The 14,191-nt window shown below is 49.8% G+C and overlaps 1 protein-coding gene across 1 annotated transcript in view; it reads right to left on the reverse strand.

Annotated features, from left to right (window-relative positions):
• LOC105077890 (maestro heat-like repeat family member 5) overlaps window positions 1-8,270 on the reverse strand; it is a 62,529-nt gene extending 54,259 nt beyond the window's left edge. The window contains exon 1 of the mRNA XM_074352922.1: window positions 8,206-8,270. Within this exon, the coding sequence (XP_074209023.1) occupies window positions 8,206-8,270 (65 nt within the window). The remainder of the gene's footprint in view (window positions 1-8,205) is intronic.
• Window positions 8,271-14,191: the final 5,921 nt, after the last annotated feature.

Raw genomic sequence — 14,191 nt, forward strand, 5'->3', positions numbered from 1 at the left:
AAACAGTGACTCCTGAGAGATGGAAACCAACAAGGCCAGCTCCCACTGCCGCCGCCTGCTGCCTGGAAAGTTTCTAATTTGCAGCACAGCAGGAGGGAACCCAAGAAAACCCAGTGGTCTCTTTGAGTCAAGGAAATGGAGGTGGAAGTTTGGGGATGCCAAAATGGCCAGAGTTTGCAGAAGAGTGATAAGAGAGGGCTGCATCAGGAGGGAATGCAAGTTCTGGAGGCTTTTCAGAGCCCCCGCCCCCCAAGCCTATATCTGCATGCTGATCAGTGCACGTGCAAAAAGAAACTGCCCAAAGGGAGAGGAGGGAACAGTCCTTGGAGCTCACACAGGCTGACGATTGTTCAGTTTTCATCAGTCAGAGCGGAAAACCTCGTAATCCACAGGATATTGGTCAGAGCACTGTGACTGGTATTCTCTCAGCAGTGGGGAAAAGTAACTCAGCCCTAGGCAAGAGTGCTTTGGCCTGCCCTGGAAAGGCCCAAGGCGCACCTCAAGAGGCCCAAACTGATTTTAAATAATTTAATTGCATCTCAGAACAAAGCTCAAAAATATTTAAAAAGTATGGCAATATCCAGAACCCAAAAAGGTAAGATTTGCGATGCCTAGCATTGCATCAAAACTTACCAGGCATGCAAAGGAAGCAAGAGAGTCTGACTCACCTTGAGGAGAAAAATCAGTGGGTCAGAATCAACACGCAAATGACACAAATGACAGAATCAGTAGGCAAGGACATGAGAAGGTATTATAATCATATTCCGTATGTTCAACATGGCAGATTAAAACATAAGCACACTGAGGAAAGACATGTAAAATATAGAAAAGGTGAAAAAAATACAATGTTTTTTATAATATATTTTTACTGAAGTATAGTCAGTTCACAATGTTGTGTCAACGTCTGGTGTACAGTACAAGACTTCAGTCATATAGGAACATACATATATTCATTTTCATATTCTTTTTAACCATGAGTTGCTGCAAGATATTGAGTATAGTTCCCTGTGCTCTACAGTACAAACTTGTTGTTTATTGGACTTTGTGAGAACCCTCCTGTACTTCAAAATGAGGCCCTCTGCCAGAGTTCCGTAGGTGTTCTGTGTGAGTCAGTGAGGCTGTAGATGTAATCCCTGGTGTATCTGTGGGACAGAGCAAGCTGTGGGTCTCTCTACTCTGCCAGCTTGGCTCCCCCCAAGATACTGGGTTTAAGATAAGAATACACAGGGTGAGTTTAACAGCAGAGTAGACATCATGGAAGCAGAAAGAAGTGAACTTGAAGCCACAACAGGAACTGTACAAACATGTAACACTAGTAGAAGGAAGACTGAAAAAAAAATGGAACAGAGCGTCAGCGAGCTGTGGGACAACTTCACAGGGCATAGTGCATGTTTAATTTGAGTTCTCACAGGAGAAATATTTGAAGAAATAATATCTGAAGTTTCCAAGTTAGTGAAAACTATAAATCCACAGATTCTGGAAACTCAGTGAGTCGCAAGCCAAAGAAAATGAAGAAAACTACACAAAGTCACATTGAAATAAATTTGCTTAAAACCAGTGATAAGAGAAAACCTTAAAAACAGCCAGAGAAGAAAAGACACATTTTATACAAAGGTATAAAGATAAGAAACAGAGTTATAAGAATAAGAATTAGTTCTTGTCGGAAACCATGCAAACCAAGTGACAGTGGAGCGACATTTTAAAACAGAAAATGAAAACAAAGGAAAAACAGAACAAAGAAGAGGCAGAGAAAACATATTACAAGTTGGTAAATTAAAACCAAGTCATGTCAATAATCACATTAAATGTAAATGATTTAAATACTGCAATCAAATAGCAGAGAGTGTTACACTGAATAATAAGCAAGATCAAATTGTATGCTGCCTATAAGAAACACACTAGAAATATAATAGACATAAATTAAAAAAAAAAAGAATGGGAAAAGATATAGCATGCTAACATTAATGTAAAGGAACCCAGAATGGCTATATTAATATCAGACAAAATGTGTCTTAGGGCAAATAATATAACTTGGGGATAAAGAAAATCAGTTCATAATGATAAAGGGGTCATTCATCAAGATGAGTAAATGACTGTTAATATTCATGAACCTTGTAACAGAACTTCAAAATACATGAAGCAAAAGAGATAGAACCAAAAGGAGAAATATCTGACATCAACAATCATACTTGATTTCAACATCTGTCTCTCAAAATTTGATAAAGTAGACAGATAATTAGTAAGGCTGTAGAAGACCTGATCAACACTCTTAACCAATGTAATCTAACTGGCGTTTTTGGAACTCTCCAGCTAACAACAAAAGAGCACACATTCTTTTCAAGTGCACGTGGAATATTTACCAAGAATGACCATATTCTGAGCCATAAAAAGTCTCAGTAAGTTTAAAAGGATTCAGATAAAACAAAGTATCCCTCTGAACACAGTGAAATTAAGTTAGAAATCAACAGAAAGGTGGAAATCCCCAAGCACGTGGAAGTTTAAGAAACGCATTTTAAAATAATGCTTAGATCAAGAAGAAATCAAAAGAGAAAGTAAAAAGTATTTTGAACTGAAGGAAAATGGAAACACAACATATCAAAGTGCAGCTAAAGCAGTACTTTGAGGGAAATTCATAACATTAGAATTTATAGTGTTAGAAAAGAATAAAGGTTTGAAATCAATGACCTAAGCTTCCACCTTAAAAGCTAGGAAAAGAAGAGCATATTAAACCCAATGAAAGGAAATAATAAAAAGTAAAACAGAAGTCAATGAAATAGAAAATAGAAAAATGACAGAGAAAAATCAATGGAACCAAACGCTGGTTCTTTGAAAAGGTGAATACACTGGATTAAGTTCTAGCAGTACTTATTTGGGTGAAAAAAGAGAAGATACAATCTCAGGAATAAGAGGAGGTACATCACTAAAGGCCCTGCAGGTGTTAAAAGAAGTTCGAGATGTGCAGATACTAACTACTGTATATAACATAGATGAGCAGCAAGTTTTTACTGCAGAGCACAGGGAACTATATTCAGTATCTTGTGACCTGTAACGGAAAAGAATATGAAAATGAATATATGTATGTATATGTATGACTGAGCTAGTATGCTGTCCACCAGAAATTGACACAACTTATAAACTGACTATACTTCAATAAAATAAAAGAATAATAAGGAACTAGTATGAACAGCTTTATGGCAATAAATTTGACAACTTAGATGGAATGAACAAATTTCTTCTCTTTTTTTTGGTTTTGTTTTATTTGTTTAGTGGGGAGGTAATTAGGTTTAGAGGAAGTACTGGGGATTGAACCCAGGACCTCATACGTGCCAGGCAAGTGCTCTACCATTTGAGCTATACCCTCCCCTCTAATTTCTCAAAGTCATAAAATACCAAAATTCACTCAAGAAGAATTAAATAACCAGAATAGCCCTTCATAGATGAAAGTTTGTTTAAAGAGTAAATTCTAAGAGTTCTCATCACAAGGAAAAAAACATTGATTTCTATTTCTTTAATTTTGTATCTACATGAGGTGAGGGATGTTCACTAAACTTATTATAATCATTTCAAGACATATGTCTATCAAATCGTTGTGCTGTTCATCTTCAACTCATGCAGTGCTGTGTGTCAATTATATCTTTCAAAAACTAGAAGGAAAAAATAACCAGATTAGCCTTACATTTATGATAAAAATCAAATTTGTAGTTGAAAATCTACCCACAAAGAAAACTTTAGACCCAGAAGTCTTCACTCTTGGCCTCTACAGAGCATTTAAGGAGGAAAATATATACTACAGAAATCTTCCAGAAAGCTGAAGGCTTATTCAGCAAGGTGAACATTACGCTGACAGCCGAACCATTCAAAGACATTACAAAGTTTCTTAACATAAGAACCCAAGAGATGCAGAGGTGTTCATCCATCATGACCAAGTGGGGCTTATCTGAGGAATACGAGGCTGGTTGAACATTTGAAAATCAATCAGCAAATGTAATCCACCATGTTGGTAGATGAAAGAAGGAAATCATACAACCATCCCAATAGATGCAGAGAAGCATTTGACAAAATTCAACATCCATTGACAATAAAAGCAGGAATTAAGGGAACTTCCTTAATCTGACAGAGAGCATGCAGAAAAATCTTGCAGCTAATATCACACTTAATGGTGAAAGACAATGTCTTCCACATGCCTGGGAATGAGGCAAAGATGTCCGCTCTCACCACTCCTATGCGATATTGTACTGAGGGCTTGCTTAGTCCACAGAAAAAGCTAAGGACATAAATTAAAAGCATACAGACTGGAAAGGAGTATCATGTTTGTAGAGGGCAGTATTACCTAAATAGAAAATTCCAAAGAATCTAAAAAAAAAAAAAAAAAAAAAAAAAAACCTGCTAGAACTAAAAAAGTGAATTCAGCTAATTTGCAAATTTAAAGTCAGTATACAAATATCAGTCATGTTTCTATATACTAGCAATGAACAACTGAGAATTAAAACACAAACGCTGACATATATAAGAGCATGAAAGGTCATGAGATATTTAGGTATAAGTCTATCAAATAATTGCAAGGCCCATATAATGTGAAGTAGAAAATATTGATGAAAGAAGTCAGGACTTCAATAAGCAGAGCGACATACCACGTTCACAGACTGGAAGACTCGATATTGTTAAGATGTCTGTTTTCTCTAGATTTATGTAAATATTCAACGTAATTCCAATCAAAATCCCAGCGGGATTTTAAAAAAATAGTAACCAATAAGTCATTTCTAAAATTTATATGGAAAAATAAAGAAATGAAGATAGCCAAACAATTCTGAAGAAGAACAAAATTGGGGGACTGACACAATTGATATGAAGATTTCCCATAAAGCTATAGCAATAAAGACCGTGTGATACTGATGAAGGCACAGAAATACAAATAAATGGAACAAAACAGAGTTCTGAAAAAGACCCACATATATAAGGCAATTGATTTTTGATAAAGGTGCAAAAGCAATTCAATTAAGAAAGGATAGTCTGTTCAACAAACAGTGCTGCAATGATACACATGGGAAAGATAAACCCCAGGTTACACCTCACTATATACACAAATTAACTCAAAATAGATCATGGGCCTTAAAGTAAAACTTAAAATTCTAAAACTTGTAGAAGAAAATACAGGAGAGAATCTTCACGACGTTGAGCTGGACAAAGATTTCTTGGATGTGACACCAAAAGCACTATCTATAAAGTAAAAACTTGATGCATAAATTCATCAGAATTAAGAACTTCTGCTTTTTGAAAGGCATCTATGAAAAATGTAAAGATCAGCCCTGGACTTGGAGGAAGAATTTGCATATCACACATCTGCTAAAGGACGGTTCCTGTAATATACAAATAACGCAGAAAACAAAACAAAACAAAACAGAACACAAACAACCTAACAAAATACAGGCGAAGGATTCAAGCAGACATTCCACTAAAAGAGGAAAGCAGATGGCAAACAAGCCCATAAAAACGGCTCGACATCGTTTCCCAGGAGGGAAACAAATTAAAACCACAGTGGGATGTCAGCACACGTCTGCCAGGGTGGGTACAATCAGAGGCAGCAGAAAACGCGCAGCGCTGGGGAGACTGCAGAGTGGCTGCGTTGCAGTCACTGCTGATGGGAATGGTGCAGCCAGCGTGGAGAGGAGTCTGACACTTTCTTAGAAAGTTAAGCCCACCTCCTCCTTCCGACTCAGCTATTGTACTTGGTGCAGCCAGCGTGGAGAGGAGTCTGTCACTTTCTTAGAAAGTTAAGCCCACCTCCTCCTTCCGACTCAGCTATTGTACTCCTGGGCGTTTACTGACAACTTACTTCACACAAAAATCTGTACACGTATGTTTACAGTGGCTTTAGAATAGCCCCAAACAGAAAAAAGTCCGAATGTCTGACTGGGGAATGCAGAAACAAGCTGTGTTACAGCCACAGAGCTAGTACTCAGTAGCAACAGGAAATGAATGACTGATCAACTGAGCGGGTGGAGGGTTCTTAACTGTATTATGTGCCCCAAAAGAAACCAGCCCCCCAAAGCCACGTCCTGTATTGCCCCAGTTTTACGACACTCTGAAAAGGTGAAACTCTACAGACAGCAAACAGATCAGTGCTTTCTGGGGTTGGGGGTGGCTGGAGGGTTGCCTACAAAAAGGGCATGGGGCATTTGGCGGGAGATGGAGTTGTTCCGTATCTTGTTTATGGTAGTGGATACATGACTGTATAAGTTTGTCAAAACTTGCTAAACAGAGTGAATGTTACTGTAGGTAAATAAAAAAGAAATACTGTAACTAAAAAATAAGACCAAAAGAAATATGAACAAAAATGAGCCTCCCCAACTCAGTCTCACTTCCTTCTGCACTTTCTTACACCACCCTAGCTGTAGCAAGCTCCTGCTGCTCCTCAGGGCACCAGGCGCACTCTACCTCAGGACCTTTGCACAGGCTGTTCCTTTGGTCTGGGGAACATCCTTCCTCCAGTGAGCTGCTTGGCTTAGTCCTTTGCTTCCTTCCAGTCTTTGCTCAATTGTTTCTTTCTTGATGAACTTCTTTAAAAATCACAACCTGACCCTCTCCCTGCACTCTCCACCCCCCTAAACCTGTCCACTTTTTAAATCCTTTTTTTCACCTTGTAACATATAATTTACTTTGTGATGTCTGTTGTATATTGGCTGTCTCCCCCACTGGAATGTTAGCTAGGAGGCAGGGCTCTTCATCTCATTTCCAGCTGTGTCCCTGACGCCTGGAACAGTGCCTGGTGCACTTAGCAGGTGCTCGACAAGTGTGTGTGGAATGAAAGGCAGAGCTATGTGTCCAAAGCAGGCCTCAGCCCCACCCTGATCTTCTGCATATAGCCCTGGGCCAGCCCTCCCAGTTCACTAGGATCCTGGTGGTCTGCCCCCTGCAGCCTCCACACCAGGACCCAGCTTCCTGAGCCCTTCGCAGGTTGATCCTGGACACGCTGTCCTCATGCCAACCTCATGAGATATTGGGACACAGAGAGGTTCAGTGACCTGTCCCAGGACACACAGCCTCTGCAGGACAGCTCCCATTCAGATCCGTCTGACTCCAAAGCCTGCATCCCAGGGATGGTCTCTGCTGGGGCTCAGTGCACACTCGACCCCTCCTGGAAGGCCCCCTCTTCCCACGGCCTCTCAGAAAGCCAGCCACTTCCCTGCTGCTCCTGGAGAGCCTGGCCTCCCTCTGTGCCCAGGAGGGAACTCGGGCTGGGCAGTGTTGGTCACAGCCTCAACCGAGATCGGTGTCCCACCCCGAGTCTGCATCCTGGCCCCATGGCGACCGAAACTGAATGTATTTTTAAAGACAGAAAAACGATAGGAACACAGTTAGCAAACAGCTGCAGGGGAGCGTTTTCTTGCCTTAGAAGTGATCCAAGGTGCGCCAGAGGGGGAGACAGGCCTGGCAGGCAGGCAGAAACCAGTGCAGACGGAGTAATTGTGCTCAGAGGCAGGCGCGCACCACTCCCTCTGGAGCAGCACAGCGATGGGCCCATAAGCCAGAACCCGACTTGGAACACCCCAGGGACAGCCCTGAGAGCTGGCCAGCCCGAGTCCCCGTGGAGCGCACCCAAGGCTAGGGGGCTGAGGAGGCAGTGGGGGGAGCCCACCGTTCAGCCTCCGACCTGACCTGCCACTGGACACAGGAGAGGGAGCTGCCCTTGCGTCTACCTGGGACACTGGGGACACAGGACAGAAGGCCAAGAGGAACCTTCCTTTGTGCATGTTCCTTGCATCTGCAAGGACACAGCTGCTGTGTCCTCTCCACTTTGCAGACAAAGAAGCAGAGGTTCAGGGAAGCAGGTGGGCAGTCTGTCCATCGTCCGTCCATCTGTCCACTCATTCACATGCCTCTGGTCCCCTCCAGCAGTCAACAGCCACATGGTAGTGCAATGGCAAAGGCGGCGTTGGAATTCGGGTCCCTCCTTCCCCCCCTGTCCCCCCGCTTCCTTTCCACCAAGTCAAGGGCTGCCTGGGGGGGGGAGCCCAACCCCAATCCCGCCCCCCCCCCCAAGTGGCTACGGGCTCCAGGACCCCTCCCTCCTTGGCTCAGGGCCTGGGGGGTCAGGCCCTGGCTGCCCTGCAGGGAGGCGCTCTCCTGGGAGACAGCATCGGGGGGTCCCCTCCTGGGCTCCCATGGGCCTCTGCCTGGCCCTGGGCTGGCCTGGGGTCCTGGTACCTGGCTGAGGAAGTCCTGTCAGCCATGGCATGGCTGTGTGGCTTTTCTGAATGCTGCCCATCCATGCTGGGGTGTGGTTTGGAGATGCAGCCAGCTCTGTCCTCATGCCTGGAGGGTCAGCCCTATCGCTGGTCACCCCTCCCCCACTCCAGCCAGCCCTGACCTCACCCCTGAGGTCACAATGGTTCCAGCACCCAAGCCAGCTTTCCAGGGACAGTGCTGTAGAAGCAGACACCGTGCTCTGGGCACAGCACGTGTGTGCGTGTGTACTTATGTCCACAGTGTGGCCTTGGGCCCAGCCCCTTAACTCTGGTTCCCAGTTGTCTCCCACCGGACACCTGCAGAGGGCAGCTGGCCCCAACCGACCCCTTGACTGCACCTTATGAGACCCCCTGAGGCACAGGACCCAGTTGACCCATGCTTGGCTGCCCGACCCAAGCAGCTGTGAGGCAGTGAAAGTGTGTGGTCTTAAGTCACTAAGTCCGGAGTTTGTTACAAAGCAATAGATAACTAACACATGCTCTGTGCCAGGGAAGACGTGGAGAGCGAGGATTCTGGACGCCCTCCCAGCACGCTGGGCCATGGTCCAGTTGCATGGCTGCAGGTGCAGCCGGATCCAGAAGGCAGACTGGGACTGCCAGCATAGGACCCTTGTCATCATCCTTGGCTGCTGGAGGCCCTAGGGGTGGGCTCGTGTCTGGAAGGGCTATGAGAGAGGAGGCTCCAGGGACCATGGACTGTCGGGGCCTGGACCTGCTGCTGGGCTGGCCAGCTCTGGCCTGGGCTCCCGGAGTCCTTGCAGCCACAGTGTTCAGGCCACCCCTGCGTCCTGGACACGGCCAGGACGGTGCGGGGCCAGGGTCACGGCAGGGGAAGCCCCAGAGACGGTGGGCGGTCCCTGACCACCACCTACCGCCGAGGCTTCGAGGGCTGTAGAGCTGACCCCCAGTTCACACCCCAGCTCTGGTTCTGCTGGCCAGATGACCTTTCCAAGGCTGTGTCCCCCTTACAAACAGGGGCTGACACTGCCCCCCTCCCCAGCTTGTTGCGAGACTTAATCGCTCTTCCCTGAGAGGGGCCTGGGCTGAGCCGATGCCGAGTGCAGCGCTACTGCTTGGCTCATGGGTGGCCTCTCCCGGTCTGAACGCGATTGACTTCACCACATCCCAGGGAGGTGGGCGGCACGGTTCCCACCCTGTGATGGGGAGGAAACGAGGCTGGGCACGAGGTGGGAGTAGGCAGGACGGCATGTTGATGACGCCTCACTGGGGCCCCTTGTGCCTTCAACCTCCCCCCAGGCGCAGGGGCGGGTGCTGGGGTTTTCTCCAAGCCACAGAGGGAAGCTGTTTGCTGGGGTCTCTCTGAGATGGGGGGTGGTCTGCACGTAGCCCAGGTTGCACTCTCTCATCCTCCCAGCACCATGAAGGGGACTGTTGAAAACTGGGTCATACATCCATTTCTGAGGGAGGGTCCCTGGGAGACCGGACTCCACAAAGCTGCCAGAGCAGGCGTTTGCGGTGCCCCTCCTCCGAAGGCCATGCCGCTGCAGCCACTTTGCCTGTGGCCTCGGCCAGCGGTGCTCCGGAGGTGCCCAGCAGGCTTGTGGGACTGGTGCTTAAATTCTCAGCCATTTGGAGAGCTGGTGTTTAAATACAGTCATAGAAGCTTGCAGTTACAAGGACTATATTAAAGACAGAGATAATAAGTACCCCACACTCGTCACTCCCTGCTCCCCTGACTTTATGTTACTGTCCCCTACGTCCTAGAGATTATTCATAACCCGCGTGTCCCTCCTTACACGGGCGGGTCCCGCGCCTCTCCGCAGGGCTCGGCGCGCCGGGCGTCGCAGCGGTGGTGGGAGATCAGCCACGGCAGGGGTATTTACACGAGGGAGATGGGCAACGCTGCAAGTCAGGGCCTTTTAAAATTTTTTTAATTTTGTGAATCATTGTTAGACATCTACCAGGCTGACTGGCAAGGTGGGCCAATCAGTGCCCCGCCCCACCTTGGGAATTTGGAACTGGGGCCAAGAGTGAGGTGTTGGGGTTGGGGGTGAAGCGCCCTAGGGCTGAACATCCCCTCTTTAGGGTTCCAGGCAGAAGGGAAGAGAGAGTGGGACACAGAGTCTGGGCCCCAAGGGGGACGAGCTCTGGGGGCTTTGTGGGTCCCTTCGGGCCTTCTGGCTCCTGGAATGTCCTAGACTACTTCGTATTGGAATGACAGTGAGGCTCGTTTTCTGCAACCTGGCTTCCATGGGAGAACTTTCCAGCAAGTCCTGGCTGGGCAGTGAATGAGCTGCTTTAGAGGGAGTATACCCCTGTCTCTGCAGGGCTCCAGGGAGGCTAGATGTCGGGGGGACTCGAGCATCACATGGGGGTGGGGGTGAGGATGGGAGTGGATGAGCCTCCTCTGTGGACTGACGGCAAAACCCCAGGGACACAGGGAGGGACACCTGTTGAGACCTGGGGTCTGTCCTTTATCCATCTCCCCCTCCTCCTCACGTTTGAAAATGGGGATATGTCCGGGTTGTTGGCCCCTGGCTGGGTCATGCCGCACACCTGTTTCCACTATGAACCTCTCAGGAATTGGGGAGCATCGTCAGCACCGGGGCACAGCCTCCGCTGGATGTGGGCTCCCAGCCTGGTGGCCGCTTTTCACAGCAACCTGGGAGCCACTCTGGGATTGGGATGACGCTCAGAGAGGGTCAGGAACTGGCTGGAGGTCACACAGCAGTCAGTGGTGGAGCCAAGTTCAAACTCGGGTTCTCAAACCTCATTCCAGGGTGAGAAAGAGGCTGGACCATCTCACACCCGCCTCCCGGGGATTCCAGTCCCTCCTCAGAGCAGAGCCGGCGAGGGCCTCGAGGCCGCGCCCGCCGGCGCCTCCCAGAGCTGCCGGCAGATGGCGCTGCGGGCCCAGGCAGGACCCGAGGTGGAGGGACCGGAGTGGAGGGCGGCGCGGAGTTCCTGCAGTGATGCGCTCTCCCCACCCCGCAGCCCTCCGGAGCCCCGCGCCCCGGACAGCAGGTCCAGGGGAAAGGGCCCTGGCATACCACCGCCCAGGCACCCGGCAGACCTGGGGGCGCGACGCTGCTACCCACTGGAAGGCAGCAGCTATGGGAGAGCGCCTTTGCACAGGCCGGTCTCGGTCCTGGGCTCCCTCCATCTCCAGCTCCTGCGGGGGGCCATACAGGGGCTGCTGTTACTGCCCCCAGAGGAGAGGGCGCCTGCCTGACCTAGGGCCCGGCCGCCCGGCCCCTGAGCACTGCCCAGACCCGGTCTCCACGCCCCTCTTCCCAGATACAGCTGGTCAGCCGCTGAAGTTTTGTGCAGTGCCTTACTCCTGGAGTGCGGTTGACAAAGATTCCTTGCTTGACCAAACTTGAGTCCGGCTCCAGAAATTTCTCCTGGGGCCCAAATGTGCACCTTCTTGTAAAGATTAGTTTCACCAAGAACCCCCACCCCCTGCATGCAATCAGATTCATCCTCTATCCTCCCCGGGGCAGGTGTGAGCACCTGGTCTGCTTTCAGGGAGAATCCTGGTGGGTTGATTTAGCTAGAATCCCCTACCCCTGATATTTCCTCTTCGTAATTTTCCATCCATTGACCCCCATGCCCCACCCCATCCTGCTCCTTGGTGGTATATCCTCACTGCCCTCACTGTACTCAGAGCTGAGCCAGTCTCTCCCCCTGCTCGACCCCGTCACTGTGGTGCCTGCACCTGTAGCGATAACCCCTCTTGAATACGTCTGCCCTACTGTCTTTAACCAGTGCCAGCCCCTCCCCACACATCCCTGCTAGGAAAGCAGAAACTCCTTGCACTCTCCTATTCACCCTTGGAGACCCCCAGCCAAGGTCACCTCCTCTGTGATGGCGCCTCTGATTTCTCTGGGCTCCCATAGCATTTATTGTTGCTGCTGAGGTTGGTTCAACATGAACTCTCTGAGCTCTGGGAGGCAGAGTGGGGCGGCTGGGGTACTGAAAGGAGGTACCACCAGGCAGCAAGTGCTCCCTCCTGAGGATCTTCCCCAGGATCCCAGTGGCCCATTGGGCCACCTGACATCCTCCCTCCCACGATGCTGAAAACCACCGAGCACACCCCGCCCAGCCTTGAGTAACAGAGCTGGGATTCCAGTCATGGGCTCCAGGACTTCACGGCTGGCTCTCTTCCTCTGGGCCATGGGTCTCGCTCTCCCTGGCTCAGGGAGTTACTCCCATCTCTGAGCCTCCTGTGGGGTGGCAGTGAGAGCACCTGCCTGACAGGTCACGCTGTCTTTAGCCCCTGGGGCCAGTCCCGGTCCTGCCAACCCACCTAGGCTCATGCATGTGGCTCAGCCCGTGCTTGTAGTCCTCTATCTGCTGGAACCCTCCCTGCCCTGCACCTGGCCCCTCCCCCAACCTCCCAGCCCTGGGGCTCCCCCTGTCCCCCAACTACACCTTGTGCCCCATGAAGGTGGAGACCCATGGCCCCTCCCTCCCAGAGCCGTCCAGCGTGGAGTGGGTACCCACAAACCACCTGCGGGGGGGAAGCAGCAGCTAGGGGGTTCTTTGAAGAGGGGTCCCATCTCATGTCTCTGGGGCCCATGGGACGGAGGCGCTGAGTCAGCAAAGTTCCCCGGGTCCCCACGCAGACGCACTGCCCAGGGACGTCTCCTCCTCTTCCAGGTTCCCTCCTCCCTCCATACCCCTCTCCTAATCTTTCACAGAAAAAAGAGGGGGAAAAAGGCCAGAGAAAGAAGTTTTCTCCTCCACTTTCTGAAAATGAGATTTTAAAAATAACCAGGAGGCGGTGGCGGCGCCAACAGGGGATTATGTGGGGAGTGCGGGCTGCGCAGGCCTGCCACCCCCTCCTCCTCGGTGCCCGCCCCCAGCCTGTGCCCACACTGCTGCTATCCTTCTGGAACCCCCTCCCACCCCTCGAGCAGACAAGCGTCTCCCTCTCCTGATGGGGGAGGCAGGAGGGGAGCATGCAGAAAGGAGGTGACGCGGTGGAGGAGGAAGGAGTGTTTAGGTCATGACTCTCGGCTGGAGAAGGGCCCCCACTCGTCTCCCCACTGTGGTTTGGTGCCCTCACTCCCTCTGCTCACTGCTCAGTGGCCATCTGGCCTCCTGAGCTGTCTCTTTTTCCTCGGGGTACTGTGCTTGTGGCTGCCGCAGGGCCTTGGCACATGCATGTTCTCAGACCCTCGTCCTCCCTTCCTGTGACATCCTGTCTTTGCCCTCAGCTGCAGTGCCATTTCCTGGAGGCTGCCCTTGACCACGGAATGGGGTTTGGTGTCTCCCCATCACTGCCACTCCCACATCCTCAGCACAATTGGTGTTTCTTTTATCAACTGTTTAAGCTGTCTTTTATCTATTTTTCTGTATTTTAACTGTATTAACCTGTCTTTTATCTATTTTTCCAGCTAGGCTGCAAGTGCCTTGCCGTGGAGGGGGGCTGGGGAGCAGACAACATAGGTGCCCGAGCCCCTCACCTCACATCACCTGGGCTCTTTCTATTTCTCTAGTTCAGTGCCGGCCCCTGTGTTTCTTTGAGGGGCTCTCTGGCCACTGGCCAGAGGTGCCAGGGGATCAACTCTCCTTAACCCATGACTGGTGGGGTGGGTGGGTGACTAGCTTGGCCCCTCACCTCTCAGGCAGGATGGCCCAGTGGGACTGAGCCCCAGTAGCTCCCAGAGGGAACCACTTACTCAGTAACACACTTGATCACCGGTCTCCTTCCGTCCCTGCGGTGTGCCCTGGGGTCAGTTCCCACATGGCCTCTGGTCCTCGTATCATTGCCTGAGGGCCTGGGGCCAGGCTGAACAGCAGCCTCCCAAAGGTGCACATGCTCCAGTCCCGGGACCTGTTGTTGCTACTTTATACGGCAAAAAAGAGCTTTATGGCTGTGATTAAGGTAAGGATCTTCAGATGGGCGATTACCCTGGATTATCTGGGTGCTCCCCAAGTGCAGTCCCACGCATCCTTCCGGAGGGCGGCAGAGGGAT

The sequence above is a fragment of the Camelus bactrianus genome, chromosome 25, assembly GCF_048773025.1.
Source record: "Camelus bactrianus isolate YW-2024 breed Bactrian camel chromosome 25, ASM4877302v1, whole genome shotgun sequence".
In the NCBI taxonomy this organism is placed as follows: domain Eukaryota; kingdom Metazoa; phylum Chordata; class Mammalia; order Artiodactyla; family Camelidae; genus Camelus; species Camelus bactrianus.